General features: G+C 61.2%; 1 protein-coding gene across 2 annotated transcripts in view; it reads right to left on the minus strand.

Annotated features, from left to right (window-relative positions):
* The window catches only part of PDE9A (phosphodiesterase 9A), a 90,263-nt gene extending 64,560 nt beyond the window's left edge, over positions 1-25,703 (minus strand). Inside the window, exon 1 of one of the 2 annotated variants that reach the window (XM_023238692.2) lies at positions 25,551-25,703. In XM_023238692.2, the coding sequence (XP_023094460.1) occupies positions 25,551-25,619 (69 nt within the window). In that variant the 5' untranslated portion in view covers positions 25,620-25,703. Of the gene's footprint in view, positions 1-17,681; positions 17,740-25,550 lie in introns of those variants that run through there. The other variant, XM_045036555.1, reaches the window with a different exon arrangement.
* Between the last annotated feature and the right edge of the window lie 2,008 nt (positions 25,704-27,711).

Below are 27,711 nucleotides of genomic sequence, written 5' to 3' on the forward strand. Positions count from 1 at the left end.
CTGAGACGAGGTCAGGCAGGCTCACGAGGCGCCTCAGCCCGCCTGCTGCCCCGTGGAAGCTACCCGGCCACACCGAGCGAGGCCAGCCTCGCTCCAGACCCAGAATAACCCCCCCGTCGAGGTGATTTTTGACAACAGGCCAGGAGGCCGGAAGGAAATCCGGGGTAAACAAAACAGATGATGCTGGGTGTCTCCACTGGAAGGTCACGCCGCGTCCACTTGTGATTCTGCTTCAAGATTACTGCACGCAAGGGGCGCCTGGGCGGCTCAGTGGGCTAAGCGTCCGACTCCGGCTCAGGCCGTGATCTCACGGTTCGTGAGTTCGAGCCCCGAATCAGGCTCTGTGATGACAGCTCAGAGCCTGGAGCCTGCTTCCGATTCTGGGTCTCCCTCTCTCTGCCCCTCCCCAACTCGCACTCTGTCCTTCCCTCAAAAATAAATAAACATTAAAAAAAAAAAGATTACCGCACGCAGGCGTATGGTCCTTGGATTTCCCTTTTGTGCTGGTTGTGACATCTTCTTAGTAACCCCCCCTTCAGCTAATGACGTCTGGGATGTGGGGCCGTCTTACACGTGTGTGAGAGCCAGGCTTTCCCCTGACCGAATACGCCGCGAGCAGGTGAGAGGCTGGGGCACAGCGACGGGCGTGCCTGATGGTGGCAGGGCTGGGACGGGGGTTCTTCGCTGGTGGCAGGAGAGGCTCCCCAGCTGAGGTCAGGTGCTCCTGGCTGTGGGAGACGCTTGTTTGGCTCGGGAGACTGCCCACCCCCCCCCCCCACCCCAGGGCAGCCTTGCCAGGGGGCCCCGTGGCTTTTGGTTCCCGTGCCGAATCATTCTGCAAATCCTTTCCCTTTTTTTTTTTTTAAATTTTTTTTCAACGTTTATTTATTTTTTTGGGGACAGAGAGAGACAGAGCATGAACGGGGGTGGGGCAGAGAGAGAGGGAGACACAGAATCGGAAACAGGCTCCAGGCTCTGAGCCATCAGCCCAGAGCCTGACGCGGGGCTCGAACTCACGGACCGCGAGATCGTGACCTGGCTGAAGTCGGACGCTTAACCGACTGCGCCACCCAGGCGCCCCAAATCCTTTCCCTTTTATGCAGCCAAGAAAGAGTGCTGGAAACAGGAAATGTAAACGGGAGATGTACGGGGAGCAAGCCCGCAAAAAAACACAGATTTCGTATTTCCGTCCGGCTTGAGGCAGCGACTGACACTTGTAAGTAGACCCTTTCACGCGGTTTGACTGGCAGCGCCATGATATTAGAGTGAGACACGAGAAACACACGAGGACCCATCTCTCGCCTGCTGGATGCTAACCTTCTTGTTCAGCTGGGGCCCGTGATGCCAGCGGGAGCTTCCGTGTCTAGAACCTTCCTGCTGCCGCATAACCGATGAGGGGCACGGGGGCCACAAGCCCAGCCCCATGCCGGGATCAAAGCCAAAGAGGCCCCCTCAGGCCCCGCCAGCCAGTGGCGGTCGGAACGCGTCCAGGGCCGCCCCGCCCCGTGCACACACCTGGCCGCAGCACCTAGACTCCCAGGTCGTGGGTGTCATTCGGTGCCTGCATTCACACCAGCCTCCTTCCGGCGACAGGGCAGGGCAGGGCAGGGCTTGTCCCCACCGGCTACTCCCTCTGCCCACCGGCTCCTCTCTCGCCCTCCCCACCCCTCACCGGGAAGACGGTGACCTTGGAGCCTCGCTTTGCCATTCTGCAAATGGCACCGATCGCATCAGGTGCACCTGCTCTCGGGTCCGTGAGGAGCGACACGGGAGGGCGGGTGGCTGAAGGCATCGTTCGTACGCCGTGTTTCCACACAACCCCAACGCCAGCCGTCTCCACTGCGCACGGACCTCACGGTTCCTGGTGGCTCTGGAATCCCGCACTTCTGGGTGCCGGTCTCCCGGGGGCTCTGCGTTGCCAAACGCACCGGATGACCTCCCGCTCCATTTTGTTCGGCACCCAGTTTTGTTTTCGTAGGACTTCAAATTTACAGCCTATGGGATTTCCAGGGCTTGAAGAAGGAACATCGAACCCAGTTCTCTGCTTCACTGTTTCTTGGGGAGGGAGCAACGCTTGACCCCAGAAAGGCAAAGACGGAAGCAGGGGTTGGGAGGGGGATCCCCAAGCTCACAGCAGGACGGTCCTGCTGCTTTGTGGCACCGATCAAGTCGGTGAGGACGAGGAAGAGAGGCAGGTGTCACTGGAGCCCAGGTTGACTGGACTTTCTGGCTCAGCTCACAGCTGGGACCAGCCTTGACCCATTCCTATCGGGCCGCCCAGGGCTGAGACCCGGGGCTCTGGCCAGGTTGGCTGAGCGGGTCTCCTTCCTGACAGGTGTCCTCCGGGCCTGTCCTTACAGGTGGGGACTCAGGTTCAAGGCGCAGGGACGGCAGTGGCCAATGCACACCCGTCAGAGCGCAGGGCATCTCTACCCACTAGCTGCCCAGCACATTTCCCGCAGCCCCAGATCGGGACCCGCCCGTACGCACCTCCTCACATCCGTCCACCGCGAACCCTGAGCTTCTTGAACTGACATAACCCCACTTCTGTTTCCAAGTAGCAAAAGCACCTTGACCGACGTACTTAGAGGAGCAGGGCTGGTGGCTGCAGAGAGGGTGGCCATCGGCCACCAAACCCGCGTCCGGGTGGTCTGCGGGTTACAGACACAGGATGGGCCGGTTCTAGAGGACGGGGTGTGGCTTCTCTCTGATTCTGGGTCCAGAGGCCTCTTCCCGGAATGTGATTCTGTTCACGGAGGGCCCTGGTCTGTGTTTTCCCCGCTCTCCCCGGACTCCCCTTTCAGAGGCTCGTGGAGGGAGCGTGCAGGGAGGGCCCCTCGAGGTTCCGGCTTCCAGCCACACTGTGCTGCTTGCCTGCCAAAGGCAGGGGGGTGGACGGGGTCTCCGGGCCGCAGCGCCAGCTCCAGGCAAACGAGTTCCCCGCTACAACGCTAGGCGGGTGAAGATTTGATCGTGGCTGAACCGCGGCTCCCGGAGGGCACTCTGTGTGTGGTCTTCCTGCAAACCCACGCGCAGGACAGCGCTGTTCCCAAGTCCCCTCCGGGAGCTTTCAACCAGGACCTTCCACGGAGCGATGAAGCTGTGTATCCGGCAGGAAGCACGCTGTGTGGATGTGGGCGGGCATCCCGCGAGGAGAGGAGACCCCAGTGACAGTGATGTTCCGGAGCCTGGGATGTTCCGGAGCAGAAACAGGATTTCGACGGTGCACTGACTGGGAAACAGGACGCGGGCCAGCAGTGACACGGGGACGGGGTGCGGTGGGGGCTCCAGGCTTCGGCGAGACCAGCAGAGGTGATGAGGCGTTCACCCACAGATGGGGGGGGCGCCTGGATCTTTTCCAGAAGGTTCTTTCCCCTACTCAGAGGGCCTGGCAGTTTGGGCTTCCTCATCCTCGGCCAGTGGCAAGCTGCCAGGGCTCCTTCGTGTCCCCCTCCCGTTTCCGGCTGTCACCTCTCACCCGGACCACTCCTGCGTCACCACACCTGGCTCCGTGAACCTGAGAGGTGTGGTGTTACGCCCAACAGTATGGAGGGACTGGCCTGGCGAGACACCTTTGGTGGCCAATTCTTCAACTCGGCAGCAGTGTGCATGGCGCGGGCAGCGGCCGGGCTGTGACTCACAGGCTTTACGAAGCTCCTACTCCAGCGGAGGGAGGCGGTGGCTGGTGTGCGCCCCGGTCCCCGCACGTCCCCACCCCTCCCCGGGCTCCCAGCCCTGCTCCGCATCTGGCCGTGTCGAGGCAGGCCCGGCCCCCGCTTCCACGTCCACCCCAGCCCTGACCACAGGTGGCCGTGGCCGCCACACCGTCCGTGTCCCGCTCTGCTGTGCCCAGAGCCTGGGGCGGGTCCAGCGGGTGGCGGACGCTCAGGAAATGCCGGATGCCCATGGCGGGGGGGGTGGGGGGTGCTGCATCCCACGTTGGCCAGATACCGGGGACCGTTGAAGGATGTGTCATGCCTCGTGACACATTCACGTGCGAGTCACAGACAAAGCAATGTTTGAGGAAAGCTGGTCTTAATGTCCACCATCCGCCCTCCTTTTGTTCCCACTCTCCCCTCGGGTAAGGACGATGACAAAGCGTGGGGGGTGCACAGCCCCGGGCTGGGCCCCGCGGTCCCGGTGCCCGGAACCAGCCCGGCTGCCCCGGGAGGGCCGCAGGGCGGGTGGGCGCTTGTGCTCCGGAGGGGGCAGGTGCGCAGAAGCGGGCTGACGGCGTCTTCGTGGCCTTCACACACGTGACTTGTGGCGTCCTGCCCGCGGGCCTTGCTCTGCCAGCTGTGGCTGGCACCGTCTCCGAGGAAGTGACCCCCTCTTGGGAGCCGTCGGGCGCTCGGGCGGGAGGAGTAGGAGGGCCGCCCCGCGCCGCGCCCCCCCAGGCCCTGCACCCCGTCCTTCCAGATCTCCCGCACCCTCTCCTTCCGGGTCTCCCACACCCGCTCGGGGAGGCGGGGGCCCGGCCGAGGCGCTTCCCCGCAGCTGCTGAGAACGACTCTTGCCGGGCCTGTCACATTCTCGGGTGGACTGGCACGAAGTCAGCGACCACTAGAAGCTGGGTTTCCTGCGCAGATATCTGTGGTTTTGCATTACGAAAAGCTCCCCATCCGGACAAGTAGGATGACCAAGTGGCTGCGTGGGTTTGGGCTGAGTTTTGCAGCCTGGGAAAGACGGCGACCGCCACTATCGCAGAAGAGAAGTTCAGTCTGCGGATGTCGGGAGGGGACTAGGGACCGGGCAGGGTGGGGGTGGCGGGGGTGGCCTCCCGAGGGAGCTGAGCGTCCCCGGGGACCTCCTCCGCGAGGCCGGCCACCATCCCGATCGGGGCGCGGGCAGTCTCACGAAGCTGGCAAACCAGTTAGTCGCCTTTCAAAGTCACGGAAACCGTCCCCGGAACCCCTGAAAATCATCAAAAAACTCTCGGTGTCAGATATGCCGTGCTTTCGGGGTTGGCTGTTGTAAAACATGCAATCACGTTCATTGTCTTGCTGTTCCCGTGTATGGCGCCTGTGAAATTTTTTACTCAATTGCCTTAGCAACAGTTTTCACAGAGCTGCTTAGAACCTGGGGGTAACGAATCGCAGGCAAAATTGTCCTCATTACGATTCTCCTGCAGTGTTGCCCCCCAAGGGATTTTACGGGCTTCCGCTGAGGATACTGAGCCACGGACACCACATTGCTGGGGTCCCAGCATAAGGGGGGAAGACGCTTTCTTCTTCCACCAAGTCCCCCTTCCCGCGGAGCAACGGGTGAGCTCTGCTTCCCCACACAGGGAATGTTTCATGTGGCCTCCTCTGGTTAATCAGAACTGGATGGATGCTTCTGGGACGCTCGCTTCTGGCCACCCCCCCCCCCCACTCCTCCTCTCTCTGTTCACACCGGCTGTTGATCTCAGCCCCCCCGGGGCATTTTAAATCTCAGTGTTAACTTGTATTTACTCTTGTAATTGATGATGATGTTCATTAATTATAAATGTCCCGCTGACATGAGAAATCTGTACTCCACCAAAACAACGGTACGGACTTCTAAAAATAGCCATATCGGCCTCCAAGAAAATAGGAGGAAATAACCAAATTGGCAATGGTGAAACAGCGGTAGACGGCCAAAATCTGGAAGCGACGAACGCCCCCTTCAATGGGTGAACGCCAGCACGCTGGGGTCCGTCCACACCACGGAACACCGCTTAGCAAGAAACAGAAACAAGTTACCGGTCCGCACAACGACCGGATGAATCCGGAGGGATTCGTGCCAAGTGAGTACAAGCCAATCCCCGAAGGTTCCATACTGTGTGATTCCATTCAGATGACACTCCTGAGATGACAAAACTTTAGACACGGAGAACAGATTAGCGTCAGCCGGGAGTTGGGGACTGGGTGGGTGGCGGCAGGAGAGGGGAGGATGGGGGGGGTCTCAAAAGGGGCGATCGGGGGGGTGGCAATGAGCATCTGTACGTTTGACAAACACGTATACAACTCAATACACACATGCGAACAAGCACGATAAAGCGGGCGAAATCTGAGTGAGGTGTTGGGTCAACTCAGCGTCCACGTCCTGGTTGTGACACTCCTATAATTTTGCAAGAAGTTGCCACGAGGGAAACTGGGTTTCCCTTTGGGTTTTTTAAGTTTATTTCTTTATTTTGAGAAAGAGAGAGAGAGAGGGAGCAGGGGAGGGGCAGAGAGAGAGAGAGAGGGAGAGAGAGAATCTCGAGCAGGCACCACACCGTCAGCACAGAGCCCGGTGCGGGGCTCGAACCCACGAACCGTGAGATCATGACCTGAGCCAAAGCCAAGGGTCAGATGCTCCAAGGGCTGAGCCACCCAGGCGCCCCTCTCTGTGTTCTCTGCTACAACTGTGTGTCTACCTATCAAGAGGTTTCGTGCGGTAGCTCTGGCCGGGGGTCGCGAGGGGGCGCCCTGTCCGGAATGTGCACCCACACGGCCCTGGTGGAAAGGGGTTTGGCAAACGCGTGCCCTCTGACCCAGAAAGCCGTTTCCAGGAACCGCTCTTAGGGAAACAATAACAGTGAACATAATAATAAGAGCATTTATAAAGTGCCCTTCTAACACCATTCGGGCCCTTTTCACGAGTGAGCTCACGCCTACGGCGAGCCAAACCCCTGAGCTGCGCGGCCGCTTTGCAAGCAAAGAGCCACGGCCAGGGAGGCTCCTCTCCTGTTATTTATTGCAGAGAAATATCACATAAACGACGAAATGACTCCATTTGAGCTAGTCTCCAGGACGGAACATTATGCTGGCACTAAAATCATGTTTCTGAAGACGACTTCACGTTCTATCGGAAAGTACGGCTGACGTAATGCTGAGTGAAATGATCAGGGTAAAGAATTATGTAAATAACAGAGAGCCACACACGCACACACACACGAGAACGCAGCCTCGGGAGAGGTCCCGAAACGTCTGGTGGCACGGTGGGTTCTTTTCTTTTTATATGCTCTGCGTTTTCCAAATATTCTACAGCGACTCTGCAGGGCTTTCACAAGCAAGAGTTATCTAGATCTGGAAGCTGAGGTTAGTAACCGATAACAGAAGTAGCTTTATGAACATCCCCCCCCCCCCCCCCCCCCCGAGAGCACGTGCTGTACTGCATTTACATAGAATTCTTAGGAGACAAATAACGGGCCTTTACCATTTCTTATTCGGAAAGAATATTCTTTGGCATTACGCCAAGCAGATGAGGAAATTAACCAGAGGACAAAACCCAGAATTTAAATAGCGCTCAGCAAGGAGTGTGGGAACCAGCGTGAGAGGGAGGCACCAGGGGAACATGGGGGGCAGGGTGCAGAGCCGGCGGGGGGTGGGGGGACCCAGAGAAGGCGTTGGGGGGAGGGCAGAGCAAGAATCCAGGGCAGAGAACGAGGCCAGGTGCCTCCTGGGGCAGAATGAGGTGAGAAAGAAAACTGGGGCCTGGAGGGACCCCACGGGGCACTGGGACCCAGAGGAAACCCGAGTCGGGGAGACGGAAGGGGGAGGCCGGGGGGGTGCTTCCGTCCCCAGCAGGTGCTCTGAGTGCTGGAGATGCAGCCAGGTGCTCCCCCACGGGCCGGGACTCCCTGTTAAAGAATTCCTGGGCTCCAGACCTTACTGGAACGCCCCTCAGACCCATGCATGCATCTTCAGGGCCGACCAGGGACCAGGAAGGGTGTGGAGGCCCGGGGCCTCCTGCTGAGGAAGCTGCAATGAACAGGCTCAGGGGCCCTGCAGAGTCCAGACCAGCAGATGGGCTGAGAGCGGCTCAGGCGGGGAAGCGGCTGACTTCTGAAGGGCGCATTCTGGTTGACCGGAGCCGCCCTGGGGCACGGGGGCGCAGGACGGGGTCTTGGCAACCCCTGATTCAGATTTCTTTCCTTCCAGTAGATCGCCTCAAACTCCTTTAGATGTAATTACAAAGCAAACCCTCGGCTGTAATAACCGAAGTATCAACGATCTGAGGGGGGGGACACGTTATCTTTGGGGTCAGGTCCGCTGGGTTGGCCCCCACGAGGCCGCCCGTGACCGCTGTCCTAAGGCCGAGTCCTGGCCCCCGAGTCACGGGGCCACACAGCCCTGCTCACGTCCGCAAGACAGTGTGGGCCAGGGTGCGCTCCTCAGGGAGTGTCTTGGGGGCCAGTAAATCTGGGGCCAGTGACGTTAACTGACGCTGAGGCCGTTAGCCGGTGGATGCCGTCCCGAGCTCCTGATTCTAACCCCAGTGCTCACGCAGGGACCCCCTCTGTTCCCATTCATTCTTTACTGCGTGCTATAGATGTGAACTTACAGGACAAATGGGTACTAACACATGTCACTTAACTTTATATAAGCTTCACATATTAGGATTGCGTGTAAAATTTTGTGTGTGTGGCGGGGGGGGGACCAGATGGGTTGCTAGCACTGTGCAAATCACAGCACTAACTCTTTGGCCATCAGGGCGGAGTAAGTGGGTCTGGCCACGAGTAAGTCAGCTGGGTGAGCGGCTGCTCTCAGCTGGCTTGGTCTGAACCGGCAGGTCCTGGTTTGCCTGGAGCGTGGGCCATTTCAGCTGTCTCACATCCCTTGGATTACCCCTGGCTGGACGCTGGTGTTGTGCACTGCTCCAGGCACATGCAGGGCAGAGGGGTGAGCAGGGAGGAGCCACAGACGTGAGTTCACTTCCAGCCTCTCCTCTTACCGGCTCAACCCAGGGCAGATTTCTTCACCGCTCTGAGGCTCTGACTCTCCTGCAGAGTGAGGAAAGTAGTTTTCCTGTGCCTCTGGGATGTCAGGAAGGTTCATCAGGACACATAGAGAGCTTGGTGTGCACTGAGTGCTAAGTTATGTGGCCGCTGTGATTACAGGAGGGGCCCTTTGAAACCCTTCCCTGGGGATGGGGCTGGGGAGGCTCCTCCTTGACCCCTTGTGAAAGGCCATTTTCACAAGCAAGAGGCAGCCAGGGCACACAGCTTCGACCTCGACGTGTCGGCGTTCCTGGGTGTTTCAGCAGAGTGTGGCACGAAAGGACGTGTTATCTTGGGCAAGCTGTCACAGAGCAGGTTCCATCGCTCTGGTATCCTTGTACTGCTCATTAACCACATTCAACTACATCCAAAGTGCAGTGAAAACTGGGGTCAGATCGACGCAGACGTGTATGGATTAGTTCACCGAATCACCAAGCAGGGGTTGAGAAAACTTTGCTGGGCTCAGGGATCAGCGTGACCTCACTCTGGTCCGGGTTCGTTTTGTCTTCGTTACACAGGAAGAAAGTCTTCGGAAGATGAGGTCCCCGAGGGCAGAATTGTGGGCGGTCCTTTGCCTCCCACGGAGCACAGGATCTGCCCATCAGGTCCGGGAGCACTTGGCGCCCAAGCGTTGGCCTCTGCAAACGAGCTGGGCCTGAAATCTGCATCCGCTGTTTTGTGTCACACCCCTGATGATGCCAGGGCCACCATCGTCACCTCGACTGTCACCTCCGCCATCACCTCCACCTTGACCTCTGTCATCACATCTTCACCACCACCACCGTCACCACGACCTGACAGGATCACAACTATTCTTGAGCCAGAATCTGAGCCCAGTGACCCTGGGACATCATCGTCACCCCTGTCACAGATGAGGGCTCCGAGCCACAGAGAGAGAAGAAGCTGGCCTGGCCAGCGTGGTCCCGAATGCAAACTTGGGCCCGCCTGGCTCTGAACCCAGGGCCGCGTGCTGTTCCTGAACGGAGACCTCTAGGGGCGGTCTGCACGGAAGCAGGAGTGGTCTCTTGGCCTCTGCCACTGTCACTTGCCCATAGTGGCGTATACGTCCTCCGTTTGCCTTGTTTTCAATTATCGGTACTTCTGATGGCATATTGACTTAGGCTCCTCTCCCAGAGGAGAAGAAACCAATTCAAATTCCTTATCTTTCGTCTATCAAACTGTGACTTATTTTCTGTAGTTCCTAGAACCTACTCAGGTTTACATCCGCTTCTAGAAGCTTTATAAGGCTTTGTCTGCCTTCAAAGCAAACCAGGGTATTTCAGTCTGACTCCCGGATCTCATGCCCCAGCTCCAGGAGTTAGAGCTCAACCCGCACAGCCCATAAAGCGGCCAAATCACCGCCCATCCCTGGACTCACAACTTTTCTATCTTTGAGGGAATTAAAAGACGAGTTTCCACCGGCTTTTGAGTGCCCAAGAATTACAAGTGTTTAATATAGAGAACAGGCTAAAAAGAGACCAAGACCACAATCCCACATTTTATGTTTTTAAATACGCAAGAAATAAACACGTGTCGCCGAGGAAGCGTGTGGGCCGTCTACCTCTCTCTCCATCTATCTCTGTCTGCAATCTGTCTGCAATTCACCTCTAATTACAAATTTTACAGTCATGTAAATGTGAGCACAATATTCACTGTGTTGCCCCTTGTTTTTGGACCCTTAAGGATGATGCCACAGAGTGGATTACAGTGAACTGTCAGGCAATCCGCTAAAATAAACTCTCTATCAGGCCTCGTTTTCCTTTCCAAGTTAGGAGGTATTTTTCTGGTCACTGCGTTTGAAGAGAATATAAAGTAACAGCAGAAACTACCATTTATAAGTATGTGGCAGACTCATTACATCCATTCCTCTACAGAAGAGAAGTTTCGTACTCTGGAAACGTTCGAGCGTGCACGACAGCGGGGCCCCACCGCGGCCCCCGACCCCCACGGCCACCAGCACAGGCCCAGCCCGAGTCATCTGCACCCCGACATCTCCCCCGCGGGGTGACTGAAAACCCAGGGTAGACATACGGCTTCATCTGTATGCACGTCAGTGTGGATCCCTAACCTACGGGATCCTTTCTTATGGTTCAAGACAGCCACGGGGCGATATTCACATGGAAGGAAAACTAACAACAATCTGCCTTATCATCCTTCGGGGCGTCATAGCTACAGGTGCATCTGTATTTCTATATCTGGGTCTGTACCCGGGCCTGTATCCGTGTCTGTGTCTTTAAGGATCAGAAGTAGCAAGCGTTCATCTCCAGATAAATGGCAAGGAACGTAAAGGGCACGAAACACGCGGACAGGAAGAGGCTTAGGGAGACCGCAAACAAATACAATGTGTGGGCCAGCTTTGGATCCCGAATTGAAAACAAACACGTGTGTGAGTGTGTGAGACACGGTCCCCTTTCCTTTTCCTGCGCGATTTGGTGAAGAACGCTCATGACCTTTGATCCTTCAAGTACCCTTGAGGGTGGGTATCCTTCTTCCTGTTTTGTAGATGGGAAGGCTCAGAGAGCGTCAGGAACTTTTCCAGAGTCACACAGCGAGGGAGCGGCGATGGAGGGAAAGGGCGTGCGTGAGTGTCCGGCAGAGGGGCGATGGTCGGCGGGGAGGGGTGAGGACGCGACGGCTCAGGGTGACGAAGGACACCGGAACTACTGATGACCGCCCTCGGACGCGGCACAAAGTCTCCCGGAATCGTGGGAGGGCTAGCTGGGAGCAAACACAGGGGGAATCCCCCAAATGCCACCCTCCCTGCCCCTGCAGGGCCCTCTCATCCTCACAGTGAGGGTAATACAGCTCCACCTGCCTCGAGGTGCCGGGAGGCCCCCACGGGGCGGTCGCCGCACCGAGCCCGAGGGCTGGAGTGACCCTAGCACCCCATGGGTAGACCTTTCCCTGAGGTCTGTGCTGTGGCGCGCGGCACCTGAAGCCAGCCTTCCTGGTGCGGCCCCAGCTCTGCCTCTGACGCGCCCTGGGGTTGGTGGGCACGCTGTCCCCATCTGCAACACGGAGCAGTCGAGACACTGGTCGCCCTTGTAAAATACTTGCAAATCCCTGCTACGTTGTGGGCGCGAGACGGATGTGGGCTGGGCAGGGACTATCCCTGTGGCACAGGTGTGGAGTCCGAGGGTCAGGATCCTACAGCTACACGCGTGTCTGTGCAGATGCAAACTGCAGTCTGCTGATCCCAGGGCTGCCGGATAAGCAAGCGGGGCCACGGTGGCGGAGGGGGCTGCGGGGCGGGCGCACGGCCCACGGCCCACCAGGCATCTCCTCTCGGCTCCCGTGCACGCACGGGGGGGCCCTCTCGTCTGTTAAGTGAACGGGTCTGGAGGCACGTTTGCTCAGCACGGCATGAGTTAACTCCGTCAAAATGAACAGCGAAATTTGGTGTGGGAGTAGAGGAGACAGAAATGTAGGACCCTGCTTGGAGTGTGCGGGCAGCCGGCAGGCAGGGGAGGCAGTGACGTCATCACACGCACAAATAAAGGCAGATGTGACCCATCTGTGAAGGAGGGCCGGCCTTGAGGGACGGGAGGCCACAAGGAGCACGATGCACCAGGCCGCAGGTGCAGGGAAGGCGCGACCGCCCCACTGCGCCCCGTCCGCGCTCCAGACCGATGATCCCGCCGGCTTTGGGGAACAGCCGTTATGTGAGGAGCCTTGGAGACAAGGGCCTGTGGTTTAATCCGAGGCCGGAAACACGTACAACTGGGCGGCTAAGAGCCCTGTGGCGTCCTTCTCCGCCCTCCGAGGCAAAGCCTCAGCAGACGCGGTAAGATTGAGGATCCTGGGAAGAGATTAGCCCGGATTCTCTGGATGGGCCGTACGGGAAAGCCCCGAATCGCGAGGCCACAGAGAGGGAGAGGTGACACAGGAGGAGGAGTGATGTGAAGACAGAGAGTTTGGAAGGTGCTGGAGTGTGTGGCCACGAGCCAAAGTGTGCTGACAGTCCCCCGAAGTAGGAAGCAGCAAAGAATGCTTCCCTCTAGAGCCTCTGGGGGCGGCGGGGGGGGGGGCGGGGAGGCAAACTCTGCCAGCATCTTGATGGAGGTCCCGTGGTGCTGATCCTGGACTTTGGCCTCCAGAACCGCGAGAGAATAAATTGGTGCTGTTTTCAGTGACGCTGACAGTGGGAATGCGCTGGTGTCGTCCCAGGAGCCGTTGTGTCCTTGGCCTCCGTTCTAAGACTGGACTCTCTTTGCAGAGAATAGGAATCCTTGAGGCTGTGTGAGGCACGGGGTGCGGATATGACTGGGGGCACACCCCAGGAGGGGCCGGGGGGGCCGGATTCCAGGGAGGGGACCCATCACCTTGTCCCCCCGCCCCTCCCCTCCTGGAGGGGCCGATGTGGGCCTGGGCGGGGAGGCCGGACAAGAGCAGCCTGGGGATCCAGGGTAACTCCTGTCCTGGTTGACAATGTTCATCAGCAGGACACGGCCCCCCAGACCGTCTAAACAAACAGCCCTCCAGCTTGGGCTCCGGGCCTGGGCTCGGCAGGATTTCAGGGCCCCTCTCCCTGCGCCTGTGTCTGCGAGGGCCCACGGCCCCCTGCGCGCTGAACCCATTTGTCATGGCCGATCCATTCACCCCTCGTGTCACTCTCCGGCTTGCTCTGATTCGTTTTCTACTTCTGGTGTCTGAGGCCAGTCTCCGCCGTGATAAATAATGGACCACAGGGGACGGAAAATGCCAAGAGCAGACAGCCGAACGGGTAAGAAATGTGTGGGGGTGGAGTCCCCTTCCAAGGACTGTTTTGTGTGGGGACATTTCTGAAGGTGTCTCTCCGGTGGACAATTGCTTTACTTCTTGGGTCCCATTCAAGGGTGCCCGACCGTCCCGTGTCCCCTCACTGGGCCCCTGCCTGGCTCTCCTGCCCGACCTGCACCCTTGTCCCCCGGGGCTCTGTTGGGCTCGGCTGTATCAGGAGGCTGAGTGCGGCCAGCGAGACCGTCCTGGGCCCCGGGCTCCTTCGTGCCCGGGGGGAGGGGCCGCGAGGAGGGCCACCCACGGGAGACCCCCAGCCTGCAGCCCGCAGCCGTATCCGGGAGGGGCGAGGGGGTGGCGGGGCAGGGTGAAAAGACGTGGGGAAGCCCTGTGGCGACCAGACCTAGCCTGGGAGTCAGGAAAACCCTCCCCAGGGAGACCCCGAGCTCCGGCACCTTGGAAAGCAAGCGGCATCACTTCCATCGTCTGTCCCAGCAGGAATGAAATCGGGGGGGGGGGGGGTGGGGGGAGGCAGAAGTGCGCGGGCGGAGGGGCTGTTCGTGGGAAGTGGGTCCTGCACGGTGTCCCAGAGGCCTTGGCCGAATGGCAGGTGTTGGCTCTGAGGTCAGGAGCGGGGCGCAAACCCTGGGGATCCGGGTCCTGCAGCCCTTTGAGGAGAACCTGTCAAGGCGGAAGGCTCACGCCCCTTCCTGCTCCAGCCTCCTTCCCAGGCATCACACCAGGGGACCGCGACTTCTCTGGAGAGGAATCCGTGCACCATCATTCTCTCCTTATCCAAGTATTTTCACGGAACCCCAGAAATCACTCACCACTTCTGGCCGCCTCGAGACACGATGGCCCGAACTCGCATGGAACCTGGAACCCACAGCTTCCGTGAGCAGAGACAGCCCAGGACGACCCGGAGAAGTGGGTCACATTTTTGCGTCCTCCCGTCCACCTTCCGGGGGGCTGGCCTCGGGCCTCGGGCAAACTCCACTCCCCCCGCTATTGACGCCACGGGGACCGTCCTGCGCCACACCGCTCCCTCTACAAGGCCACTCTTGCCAGCACGGAAGGCAGGCAAATGGAGGCAGGGGCATGTTTTTATTCAAAGTTCTTTTTCATGACGCTCCTCCAAATATAACTTTAAATCCTCTTTGAAATAACTGTAATACTCCCAGAAGGACTGGAGGTTAGGATGGGGACAGCTCATCCGGCATCAGTCACGAGCTGAGGACGACGCGGGCAGCGGCACAGGGAGGGGACAGCGCGGGCAGGCGGGGCCAGACGCCCTCACCCAGCCACCCTGGTGAGCCGAGGCCAAGGGCGTGGAAATCGGAGACGTGGGAGAAAGTGGGCAGCTGGGTGGCCACCCGGAGTGGAGGGATCCAGAAGCCCTCATCTGCACGGGGGAGGAGTCCCTCCTTCCTGCGTCCGGGGTCTCCTCTTTTCCCTTTCCTTTTCATGACCTTGAGATTTCATTAGAAAAATCGAGGATGGTTTTCCTGCCAGAAAACAAGTGTCTCTGGGTGTGGGCGGCAGGGGCCTCGCGCTGGTCCCAGCGTGCTGCGTGCCTGCCGCCGAGGTGGCTGGAGTGGCTCCCCGGCCCTGTTTCTTGTGTTCAGAGGCTGGCCTCCACCCGCCAGGCTGAAACGCCCCGTGCCTCCTGGGTGGCTGCCACACGTCCCTGCAAAGGTCAGGGTTTCTGCTCAACGCCATGGGACTCTGGGGGTGGCCTGTCACCGCGATGGAACCTCAGCCGGGGGCCGTGTCTCCGCAGTCCCGCCGAGCCAAAGGCCTGCACGCGGCTCATCGTTTAGTTTGATGCCTGGGGCTCCCAGCAGCTGCGTGAAAGCCGCCAGCTCCCCGACTCTTTCTTCCAGAAGGAGAGCCTGGCCCTTAGGAGGGGTCCGTTTGCTGCCTGGACCCGCCTCGCTCCAGGGCGTCCTCTCAAGCTGCCTGCTCCTGGATCCCTCTGGAGGACGCACAGAGGGCTCACTGCAGGGGCTGAGGCCGAATCAGAAACCCACACCGGGGGGTCAGGGGCTCTGCATCCAGCCCGCGGCCTCGGCTGCTCCCGCACCAACACCCAGGAGACCCAGGGTCCCCATCCCTGGGGAGGCCCCGGGCTTCAGGGGAAGCCCTGGGGGGGGGGGGGGGAAGCTGCAGGCCAGGAAGCTAGCTGGAAGAAACAGGGTGCTCCGGGCAAGAGGTGGGGCGCAGGGTGTGGGGTGGCCTGTGACGCGTCTACACCTTCAGGACAGGAGCCCGTGGGAGCTGGCGCGCCCAGCCACAGCCCTCCAGGCTCGTTCAGGGCCACGGCGTTAGCACTGGCGACACTGATTAGGGCTCTAACACAGGCAGCACCTGGGGGGCAGGTCTGATTCTGACTCCAAGAAAGCCCTCTCCCCACCCACCTGTCGCTTCTCAGCGCCTCCCCCTACCTCCCGCCGACCTTCATACTACCTGCCCACGTGTCCACGCAGCGCCCCGAGGCTGATGCCCACCTCCTTCACCTGCTCAGCCCCGGGCCACCCGGCACCGCTTCCAGAAATATTTGCGGGGGCGGGGAATTCACTGCTCCTACACTTCCCTACTCACTCCTCTGCTAGGGGAAGCTCCTCTCTGGACCCCGGCTCCTTGGAATTTTCTGGGCTGGCTTTGCCAGGTGGGGGGCGGGCACAGAGGCCACCTCCCTCCTCTGCTGCTTAGGGCTCAGCCTTCCAAACAACACCCACGAAATGGGATCAAATTCACGCTGGGATGGGACCACAGCTCTGCACCCTGGCGGCTCGAGGGCCGAGTCTAAAGTCCTAAGGGCTCCACAGGCCACGGCCATCTCTGGAGTCCTGTTTCCCAGCCCTTCTGGTGTCTGTTCTGAGCTCCGGATTTTCTGTTCTCCGCAGTGATGTCTCAGGCTTCAGAAGCTTCTAGAGATCTGAGGGGAGGTATGAACCTTTAAGCACCGCTCACATCTTAACTGTTCTCTGTGTGAAGTTTATATAACGCAACTCTGGGCAAAGACATCATTTTGGGGGCCTCCCCCCAACACTTTGGAAATGGCTCAGCTCCCCAGCCACGCCCAGCACCCAGTGGCTTCGGTGGACAGCCAGCCTTTCCATAAGCACCCGGGGGTTAGCCCCTCTTGCGAATGTAAATTCAACGTTATGGAAGATTCTAGAGGATAATGTCAGCGGTACTGGGTGCTGCCTCTCTCTCTGGCATTTGTAAGACTATAAAAGTTTAAAAAAAAAAAACACCCGGAAGGCAGAAGCTGGGAAGATAAAGAGCCTGAATCACCGGGCTCCAGGGCTCCGTTAACCGGTCTGCTTACAAAACAAATCGGCCCAGTGGGCGACTGGCCTCCAGGGTGACCAGACTCCATCTGGACACCATGCCCGTTACCCCGACCGTCCCTTTGGTGGTGCTGATTGCAGGACAGGGTGGCAGTTTTCCTCACGGCCGTGTTCTGGGCTAAACGGAGCGGGGAACGTACCAGGTCCCGCTAACTCCCGCCACTGCACGGGTAGGCTCTGACTTTGTTTCCCCGAAGCACCTCCCATCTCTCCCAGGGCTGAGGTGTTCCCCCGGGCTGCACATGGGGGGCCAAGGGCCCGTGGGGGGAGGTGTGGCCAGCAGCCCCCCGCGGGCAGCCCGAGCAGCGACCAGCCACACAGCGTGAGCCCGAAGCCAGCTCGCTTCAACAGCACAATTACTGTTGGGTGCTTGCGGCACCCACACCCCTTCCGGCAAAACCAATGAAGCTTGAGCCTGGAGCCCTAATGCGGCCGGGGGGAGGAGGGGGCAGGCTGTCCCCGTTCATCCTGCGCAGCGGGCGTGGCAGGGTCAGTGGCCACCCCGCCCCCCCTCCCTCCTCTCCGCAGTCCCCGTGGTCCCACCTCTGAACCGGCGAGAAGAGAAAGAAAAGGCAAGTGTGGGTCCTCTCTTCGGTGAGAAGGCTGGGGGGCAGGAGGGTGGACGTAGGGCTGCCCCGGGAAGCACGGTGTCCCTGGGCGGGAAGCATCTCTACATGTCACAGAGCGCGCCTGGACACAGGCCGGGCGCGGGGACTGACGGCCAGCTGCCCGGGAGCCACCTGCCGCCCCGCAGCGGGAAGCCGGGGGTCTCGGCGAGGCCCTCCCAACAAGACACGGGCATCTGACTGCCTTCCGTCCGCAGCGTGAATAGATAAACTCTCAACAGATCAATACAAGCGGCGAGGGCTCTACGCGGCACTCACCACGGACTGGCCCCGCTTCGGCACTGGACACACAGTCCTGTGTCTCATCCGAACGACCCCTGAGAGAGACGCTCCCTCCACCCCCCTTCACGGATGGAGCCACCGAGACACGTAAGGAACTTGCCTGCGTGCCCCAGAATCCGGGCTCTGGACTGTGACATCATAATGTCGGTACGTGGACAGAGTGTCACTGAATCTGAGAAGCGCCCACCCTCCCCGAACTGTTTACCGTCCCTGCCTGTAACATGTCACCCTTCACGGCCACAGCACACACCACGTCCTCGATTAACGCAACTGCGGCCAGGAAACGTCGGAAGCGGACCCATGCCACAACGTGGACGGACCCGGAGGACATCGTGCTCGGGGAAACACGCCAGGCACAGAAGGACAAGGACTGATTCCATTTGTCCAAGGGGCCTGGAGAGTCAGGTCCACGGAGACAGAGCAGAGGGTGGGCACCGGGGGCTGGGGAAGCGGCATGTACTGGGGACACAGTTTCAGTCGGGGAGGGTGGTCGGTGGGGATGCTGGTGACCTGACTGTGAATCTGTTTCATGCCCCAGAGCTCCACAGCCAGGAGTGGTTAAGATCGTAACTTTTATACATTATTTTCTTAAGTTGACTTATTTATATTGAGAGGGCGCGCACGTGTGAGACAGTCCCAAGCAGGCTCTGTGCTGTGAGCGCAGAGCCTGATGCAGGGCTCGATCCCACAAACGCTGGGATCGTGACCTGGGCCGAGATCAAGCGTCGGACGCTTAACTGACTGAGCCACCCAGGCGCCCCCAGTTTTATATGTATTTTGCTATAATTAAAAAAAAAAGTCACGCAGGGCACCTAAAGCTAACTCGATGAGACTTTCTGGCTCTACTTTAATGCTCTAGACCGTGTTTTTAGGGGTACTGCTTCTGTTCAGGCAAACGCTCCCCTCGGGCGATCAGCTTGGGGATTCGGGGGGCAGGCGTGGTACCGCGGTGGGGGCGAGGGGGGACGGGAGGACAGGGACGGTGCGCTCAAGGCAAACGAACCACACCGTCAACTACAGAGATTTGTTTTTTGAGGTTGCAACCGTCTGGGGCCATCTCCCGCCACGTGGCCGCGTGCCCAACACACCCGGGGAGAGACGCCGCGTACTCCTCGCGCTCCCGCAGGTGGCTCTTGACGTGCGTGCTTAGGATATTTTTTGCTCAGAAAGATCCGGAACCCTGGGAACACAGACACTCGACCACCAAGCGGGAGGAGACGGCCCCGGGAGCCGAGTAAGAGGCTGTGGGTCCAGCTCCAGTTCGGGGCCGGGGTCGCTAACTTGCAAACTGCGCCGGCTTCGAGCCTGGAGCTCGTGCTTCTGCGGCGGACGGGAATGTTGGGCCTGGACGTGCCTCGAGGCAGCCGCCTCTCAGCTGGTCGTCCGCGTGCCCGAGGGGGGAGTTAGGACGCGCGGGGACATCCTTCCTAGGGGCAAGATCAGTTGGCGGGCTGCTGTCGAGGTGGATACTTGGGAGGCCCTCCACGTCTTCCGGGGACTCTCTTGTCCCTTCCAGCCAAAGACCTGCCCCAGTTCCCGGTAGTGCTGCCGCTGGGTCATCCGCAGCCGAGGAAGCGGGGGCTGGATGTAGGCGGCTTGGCCTGTGCCTTTTGCTGGGGGAAGGGCCTTGGGGACGTGCCCACCACTCCCAGGAGGCAAAGCCAGGGTGTGGGGACCCAGCCTCCAGGGAGCCACGGCTTCCTGTGCCCCCCCCCGCCCCCCGGCCCCTGCCGTCCCACCGCCGGGCTGGGCCCTGGGCTCCCCGTCAACGGCACTGACATTGGCGGCTCAGCCGCTTTCATTTGCAAGTCACGTGAGCTGTCTGACGGGACACCAAGCCCTTCCTCTGGCCTTGCTTTCCTTCCCTGAAGACCAGAGCTGTGCTCCGCACGTGTTTCAGGCCACGGGGAGGCCGCTGGCCCAGGCCGCTCGGGGCTCCAGGGGCCGTGTTTCCAGCAGGCACCCGGGGTCCTGGGGGCTGAGTTCAGGCTCGCGGTGGCCTCACAGAGATGCGGACAAGTGACAAGAGTGCTGCTTCGGCTCCTGCCGCGGTCTCCCAGGGCAGAGGGAGGGGCAGGGGGTGGCGGGGGAGGGGGTGCCGGGCCGGGGGCTGCTGTCAGGACAGGATGTGAGCCTCCCTGGGGGGCCGGCTCCGCCCTGGGCACTCTGCCTGTCACTTGGTGCCATCCGCGGTCACCCCATGGAGGCGCCTCTGCCGTGCCCGCTGTACCAAGGAGAAGGCGACTTCCCTCGGGCTTCCTGGCGGTCAAGCGACAGAGCCGGGTCTGCGGGGCCCGTGGTCCTCGCCACTCTGTGCGGCCACCCCTCCAAGACAGGGTGAGCTGCAGGCCGTCTGAGAGATCTCCGCGTCCTTCTGTTTAAGAGACCTTCGGGCCATGGCGAATGGGAAGGGGGAGGGAGACCAGTGGTTCCCTGACTCGTCGGTGCCCTCGGGCTAGACAGGATTGGACAGGCCTCCTCTCCGAGAGGTGTGTGGTCGATCTACTTGTCCAGTAAGAGACCGGACACCCCCGTTCTTGTTACATCCCCCCTCCCAGCTCCCACCCAGCTGGAGACAGAGGGGTCATCGCAAGCCCAGGGGGACAGAGCTGGAGGCAAAACGCCTCCTCCCCCCTCACTACCGGACCATCTCCAGCTGGAGACCCTCTCCGAACCTGGGCGTCTCCGAACTTGGCGATTAGCTTATGTTACCATTTCAAGTATCCACTTAAATATCGTAAGTTACAAACACTCAGAGGAAGACAAGCAGACTGCGCTGGAGGATGGCCACGGGGAGTCGCCGTCACCTGGCGGTCGTGCAGGGGTAACAGCGGCGCCCAGGCCCCGAGAACTCGCAACGGGTCCGAGCGGCCAGTGGACGCGGTCTTGCGCAAACGGAGCGGAGGCCCCTCCGTCGTCGGCTCTGCACGTGGGCAGGGCAGGTGCACGCATCTCAGATTCCAAAGGACAGTTTCACCAGGCTCTGCCAGGTGGCAAGACAGACATATTTTCCAGGAAGGGGGGAGATACCCCAAAGGGGGTCTCCGGGCCTGGCCGTGCTGACCACATGTGGGGCGGGGGTGGGGTGGGGGGTGGGGGGCAGCTCCACGTTTCGCAAAAGAGAAGGTGGGGTTGCCCTAAAGAAGTGCAGTAGCTGTTTGTGCCCAAGGCAAGAAAGGAAGGCAGAGGAGCCTGGAGTCCCTTGGAGGGTGCAGGGCTGGAGCAGGTCGGGTGGCGGGCACAGGGAGGCAGGCGGCGGGGAGAGGGACGGCGGGCAGGGCTGTTGGAGGCCTGGCCGCAGAGGAAACCGCAGGGACTCAACGGGACCCAGGCACTGCAGGCCCAGGCTCCGGGGACCACGGCTCCTGGTGAGAAGGGAGGACAGCCGGGTGCACTGGGGCGGAGGGACCGCAGTCAGCAGGTGGGGGTGGGGGGGCGACTGCAATCGGTGAACCCAGCACAGTCTTTCACAGATACTAGAACAACTTTCCAACACCGCTCTCCGCTTTCGGGTTTTCTCATTTGTTCCCTCGTTTTAGAGTAGACACAACTTCACCAAGTCAAGCGGCCATTTGCTTCTGGGGACCTGGGCTCCAGGTTCAGAGCGAGGCTGGGGTCCCAGCTGTGGTGAGGCTGGGACAAGAATGCAATGGCTCGGAGTGGGGGCTGAGGGTGGGCCGGGCAGGGTGCCATCGGCAGGGGACTGTCCCTGAGGGAGCCACCAGCCCAGGGCAATGCACCAGCAGAGGTGGCCCCTTCTATCCTCGGGAGCTCCGGGAGGCCCACTCTTGTCCACATGAGGCTTCTTACCAGCCCAAGCCCAAGGACAGGCTGAAGGGTCACATGAACGCCTCACTCTTCTCCGTAAGGTCATCAAACCCCTGCCTGGACGTGCCACCAGGCAGGGGCCCCTCAACCTCCCCAACGCCACGTGTATCATTCTGCCATCCCCTGGACATCCCAGCTGAGCGCACCCTTTCTCCGCGGGCACGGTAGGTGAGTGCGAAGGCAGAGGTACTGAGGCCCGGGGCCGCAGAGGAGAGAAAAAAGCCAACCGTCTGGGCGAAGACAAGAAGCATTAGCTTCTAGAGAAGAGTCCTCTGGAGCAGGGGTTCCCAGCCATCCAGGATTGGGGACCCCGGCTCCCCCTTCGACACGAGCAGGGGACGGCTTCCTCTGGTGCAGGGGAGGAGAGGTGATGGGGACAGGTGTGTGGAGGTGAGTGAGGCCGTCCCCTTAGCCAACCAGCGGCTCCCCATCCGGGTCATCCTAAGGCTTCCCAGTCTGCGAAACGCCCCCCGACCCCAGCCAGTCTAAACCAAGGAAGGGAACGTATCCATTAAGCCCCCCACGTCCTGCCCCGCCCCCGTGTCCTTCTGTCCGTCCCGGGGCGCCCTGCGGCAGCTGTGGTTGCCTATTTGTGAGGCCATCACGGGGGGGGGGCGGGGAACGGCATCGTGGGTGTCACAGTCACGCCGGACCCAGCGCTCAGCACACGGTAGCTGTTCAACAGCTCGTCCGGACAGCGGGCTAAGTGACTCGCCTTGTCCCGTTGATTCTACGTCAAGCAGCCCTGGCGGTTCGTGCACCTTGCGCAGAGGTTAAGGACCGCGCCCAGGCCATGTGGACGGAGGGGGGAGGCTCTGAGAGTGTGGCCCGCGGTCGGCCTGGCTCTGTGTGCTGCCTTTGTGTGTGGGGGGGGGGGGGCAGGAGGGGCGCGGGCCCCAAGCAGAGCCACCTGTGCCCTCCGAGCCCACTGTGCACAGCCTCTGAAGGGAAGCTCGCAGGCGAAAGATCGATTCCCCGAGGCGGTCCGAGGATCCCCCCAGTTCCCACTGCTGTTGTCACACTGTATGCCCCGGGGACCGTATGTGACGTGTGCGTCTGGAGTTGCCTTCATGTCAAAAAGCACTGAACCAACTGTCCGATGGCTGCAATGGTGTCACCGGGCACCTGAGACGCCCCAGCCTCATCACCCCAGGACAGGGAAGGCGGCCTCCCTTCGGACAACTCCGGACCATCCCCCTAAGCTCTGTTGGACCCGGTTCTATCTGCGGGGGTCACTGCTGGGGGCGTTCTTCCCCTGCATCTGTGCCCTCTCTGGGGGGAGCGTGCAGTGACCAAGAGCCGGGTGAGTCGCGGAGCACAGGGCAGAAATAAGGCGGAGCCACGGGACTGATGACCAGGGGGGCAAAGCAGCGCAAACGCCAGGGGACACGCGCCTCAACCCCTCCCCCGTCCCCCCATCACGCTTTCCCCTTGGAAGCAACGTGGGGTCGTGTCCACGGCCTTCGGTGGGGGAGAAGAGCTCTGCTGGGTTAAAGGGAGACAGAGCACGGCCAGCACGCGGGGACCTTTCAGAATCAACCGGGCGCCTGTGACCTTAAGGAAGGAGGGCGCAGCCACAGAAAACACCGCTGGAAACGCTCTCGGCAGAGACGTCTGACGTCCCCACGGTGCTGCTGGGCGTGCGGTGAGTGGCCCATTGTCATTTTCCGGCACGTGCCTGGAAACCCCAAATGCGTGGCTCTGCCCAGGGCTGCAAGTCCAGCCGAGCCTCCAACAGCGTCAAGGGCAAAGGCAGAGCGCTCCGAGCAAGGTCGAGGAACAGTAACAGGCGCTGCAGACGCCTGCCCGCACTTCCCCTCCCCTGCGTGCCGCGGCCAGAGGCCGTTCGTGGCCGGAGCCGGGGGTGGGCGCCCGATGCCCACCCTGGTCCCGCAGCCCCAGGCGCTCTGGCCGCCCGCTCTTGGCTTCCCAGGCCAGTCTCTAAAGCAGATGCGATTGTCCCACTTTTCGGATGCGGAGGCCAGCTCCGCCGCGGGGGGACTTGCTCAGAACCACGGGAAGGGGTGGAGCCGCCCCGGGGAAGCAGATCGGGCCCCTCGGAGGCCACGGCCTCCCCGCTCCTGAGGACGGGTGTGCCTTCAAGGGCTGCCTTCTGGAAGTCGCCCCCACCCCAGGTGCGTCCGCCCCTACACGCCAGCCTGCCCGCACCGCCGGCGGAGCCTCCAGACTCAGCCCTCCCCTCGCACCCTCCGACACCTGCCTTCCGCCTTTCACCCGCTTCCGATCCAGCTTCTCGGGGAGACCTTTGGGAAGCTCTGGGGGAGAAGCTGTCAGTGCTGACCCGGCGGCAGGGTCTCATCTCACCTCTTTCGAAAGATCGAGGGGGCCGGCCTCAGGGAAGTCTCATCCGGCAGGGCGGGAGAGCGTGCGCTCGTGCGCACGTGCGCTCGTGTGTGTGCAGGCGGGTGTGCGGGTTTGTGTTTGTGCACGTGTGTGCTGTGTGCACGCATGGTTTCGTGCGCACGTTGTGCGTGGAAGCACGCGTGTAAGTGCGTGTGTGGGGCTGCGTGTGCGTGCACCTGACGCGGGGCCGCTTCTTCCTCTGAGGAGGCCGTTGAGGCTCCTGAGCGGTCCGGCGAACGCCCAGTCCTGGAAGTCGGGGGGCCGGAGGCCGGTCCTGACCACCTGCCCAGCGCTCATGAAACGAGGGGGTTGCCAGCCTGCCCTCGCAGATGCCTCCTGTTCCCTGCTCTCTGATTCGACCAGGGCGGGCTGGGGTGGGGGAAGGGTGGGTTCTCACGTCCCCGGGACGGACATGGGGACAGTGGCAGTGAGGGTGGCTTGTTGGCAAGCTGGCAGAGGCACTCCAGATCTCTCGGAGAGACCCTCTCCTGCCCCCTGCCTACTCCGTGACTGGCGGGGGCACCCTCCCCTGGCTTCCTGGCAGGGGTGGGGGTGGGGGTCCTGGAGAAGAGAAGGGGAGAGACGGCAGCTACGGGGGCTTCCTTGAAATGTGCAGCTGAAGAATGGGGGTCATTGCCTCGCGGTGGCTTCCCCCCCTCCCCCGGGGCCTTCAGGAAGAGCTGAAAATCCCCCCTCCAAGCCAGCTTTCTTATTGTCCCTCTCTGCCAATCAGAGGCACGGGTCCAGGACTCTCTGGGCTCAGGCCAGGGGTTTAGAAAGGGAGGGGCCCGGGACAAAGGGGGGGGGTCTGTCCCAGAAGCCTCTCCTATGAGACTCAAGTTGGTTAGGGTCACTGGACATCTGGAGGGCTTCATGTCTCCAGAGAAGGGCAGAGGGACCACAGAGCCTGTCGCTTTGTGTGTGTGGGGGGGTGATGAGCAGCCTCAGGGAGCCCCCTTTGCGGTCAGAGTGACCGCCTGCCTGGGAGGGGACACGGAGGGAGTGGGGGCAGGTACGAGGGTCTCTTCTCTCTAAGACCCCCATCCCCCCTCCGCACCTGCTCCCCACTGGGCAGGAGGCACTGCTACTGGCCGGGGAGGTGGGGGGGGGGCGGCGGCATACTCGGTCACCCTCAGTGCCACGGTCACCATCCCTGCGCGGGGACCACATCCCCCAGGGCTGCCCATCGCTGCCCATTGGCTCCGCGGTGTCTGCTTCGGGGTCGTTTGGAGCGAAATGAAAGGCTTAACGTACCAGCCCTCTGAACACGCAAACTCAACCGGATGAGATCTGTTACAGAGAAAGCTCTGCCCATGAGGCGGAAAAAATACCCCCGCGTGGGTCGTCCCCTTTCCACGGGGCCCGAGGCGTGGGGATGCCAGCCCCGCAGGGCCCCGCCGTCCCCCAGCCCAAGTTGTCAGAGGCTGCAGCCCGGACCCACCACGCGCGGACGCACAGACGACGGTCCCCCCCCCCCCCCGCCGCGGCGACCCCCCCCCCCCCCCCCCCCGCGCGTCGCCCTTCACCTGGGGAGGGGCCACTGCCCGGGATCGCAGGGCCACGGTGCTGACGAGGGGGGGGGGGTGGGGGGCGCGCACGGAGCACAGGGGTGGGGGCACCCAGCGGGGGCTGCAAGGGCGGGGAGGAGGCTACCTTCTGAATGCGCCCATCGATGTCCAAGTAGATGGCCTTGGGCCGGTAGCTGGAGGAGCCGGACCCCATCTTGTGCGCCGAGCGGCTGCACTTGGACTTTTTACTGTACTTTCTCGACGCCAGCCGCCGCGGGGAGGGCGGGGAGTGGGAGGGAGGAGGGGGCGGCGGCGGGAGGGAGGAGGAGACCAGCCAACCAGAGCGCCGCGCCGCACCGGTGCGGGCTCTGCCGCCGCCTCTGGCGCGCGCGTCTAGGCTCGTGCTCCGCCTCCGGCCTCGGCCTCCCCCCTCCTCCCTCCGCCCCCTCCTCCTTCCCCCGTTTCCCTCCCACCTCCTCTCTCCCTCCTCCACCTCCCCCTCCCTCCCGATTCCTCCCCTTCCCTCCCTCCTCCTCCCACCTCTTCCCTCCTCCCTCTTCCCTCCCTTCCCACATTAGGGCACACCCCCTCTTCTTCCGCTTGACTCCAGCCTCCTTGGGGACCAGGCCAAGAGAGAAGCCTATCTCCAAGCGAGCTCTGGACAGGTGCCCATAGCGAGTGACCCCTCTGGCTGCGGGCTGGTCACCTCCCCATGTGACCAGATTCCCACAGTAACCCCCTCTAGCTGCCGGCTGGTCACCCCTCCGCCGGCCAGAAAATCCCATAGCGACCCCCTCTGGCTGCAGGCTGGTCACCTCCCCACACGGACAGTTGCCCATAGTGACTCCTTTGCCCCAGGTGGCTAATCAAACACATCAGGGACTGGGGGCACCCCCCCCCCACCCGCCCCAGGCTACCTGCAGTCGTTAGCCAATCCCGGGCCCCGTTTCACATCGGGCAGCTCCCCTGGGTTCAGCCTCCCCCTGCTGCGATTGCTATCCTCGCCTAATTTGACGAGGAAATGAGAAAAGTTGCTTCTCATTCATGCACATCCCTCGCCTAAGTTTTCCGTACATCCTCGGGACTGACAGCCTCTCCCAGCTGCACCCAGAGCTGAAATGGCAATTTTATTTCTGTCCTTACTGGAGCCAGAGTGAGGATTACCCAGCCACCGGCTCTGGGCTGGTTTCCGCGCTGTTCTGCCCACCCTCCCCACACCTGGTTCGTGGCTACAGGGAGTGTGGGAAAGGCAGGAGGGAAAGAGAAGGGATTTCAGGCAGCGAGAGATGTGCAGACCACAGTGGGGGCTCCTTTGTGGCTCCCAGTTCTCTGGGATCTCCCAGTGGGAACCCGATGGGGGGAGGGCTGGTGAAAACCGGGTGCTGCTTTTTGAGAGAGGGCCCCGTGCACACAGGCTCCTCCCGCCCTCCACGCCGGCCCGAGCCAGCCTGACCACTGCCAACGGTCACCTCCTTTGCCTTCTCTGGTTTTCACCTGGTGCCCAGGCTTTCCAGGGCCCCCCCACCCCAGCCACGCGGAGCACTGGCCAGGCTGGAGCCCCGGGGAAGGTGGGGCTCATCGTCTTTAGGCAAAGTGGTCTTCCTCACTCCGCCTTTGGACAGTCGGGCACGTGTGGCTTCATGTCCCCATAGCGTGGCCCTGGCCTCCAGCCCAGCGAAGGGGCCACGTCAGAGCCTGGGCACACGAGACTTGATTCAGAAGTGACTAGGGGGAGATAGAGGGCAGCAAGGGAACTTTGGTGCGGGGGTGGCCTCGTTTGGGTGGCTGTCGTCGGTCACCTGACTCACAGTTGTGATCACGTGCCCCCAGAAAATTGGAGCAAGCACTGTTGTCATGGTTCAGTTTTGTTGTCGAATGTTCTGATGCTGTTTGGGCTAAGCCAGCGATGGGTCCGTGGGGCTGGTGCGCTGTGTGGTGTGGGAATCTCACCACCCAGCAGATGGCTCATTAGCCCGGTGCTTGTTTATTCCCTGTGTCTTACAGTCATCTGGTCTGACCCTCTCCAATCATCTCCCTCTGGCGCCCCGGAAAGGCCGTGTGCGGCTCTCCACGGAGCTCTGGGTCCCAGATCGGAGCGTGGGGCTCTGTGACTGCTCCCGGCGTCCCGGGGGGGGGGGGGGCGTCTTCACACTGGCTGGCTGGGTCTGGATTCAGAATAATAATCACTCTCCTCAGTGTTTCCTGGACCGGCCCTGCGCACACATTCTCATTCAGGGAGCCCGCTGCCGTTGGGGGCCCAAGAGGATTACCCGCCGTCACCTTATTCCTGAGTGGGCCGGCGGATC

Source organism: Felis catus, chromosome C2 (assembly GCF_018350175.1).
Source record: "Felis catus isolate Fca126 chromosome C2, F.catus_Fca126_mat1.0, whole genome shotgun sequence".
In the NCBI taxonomy this organism is placed as follows: domain Eukaryota; kingdom Metazoa; phylum Chordata; class Mammalia; order Carnivora; family Felidae; genus Felis; species Felis catus.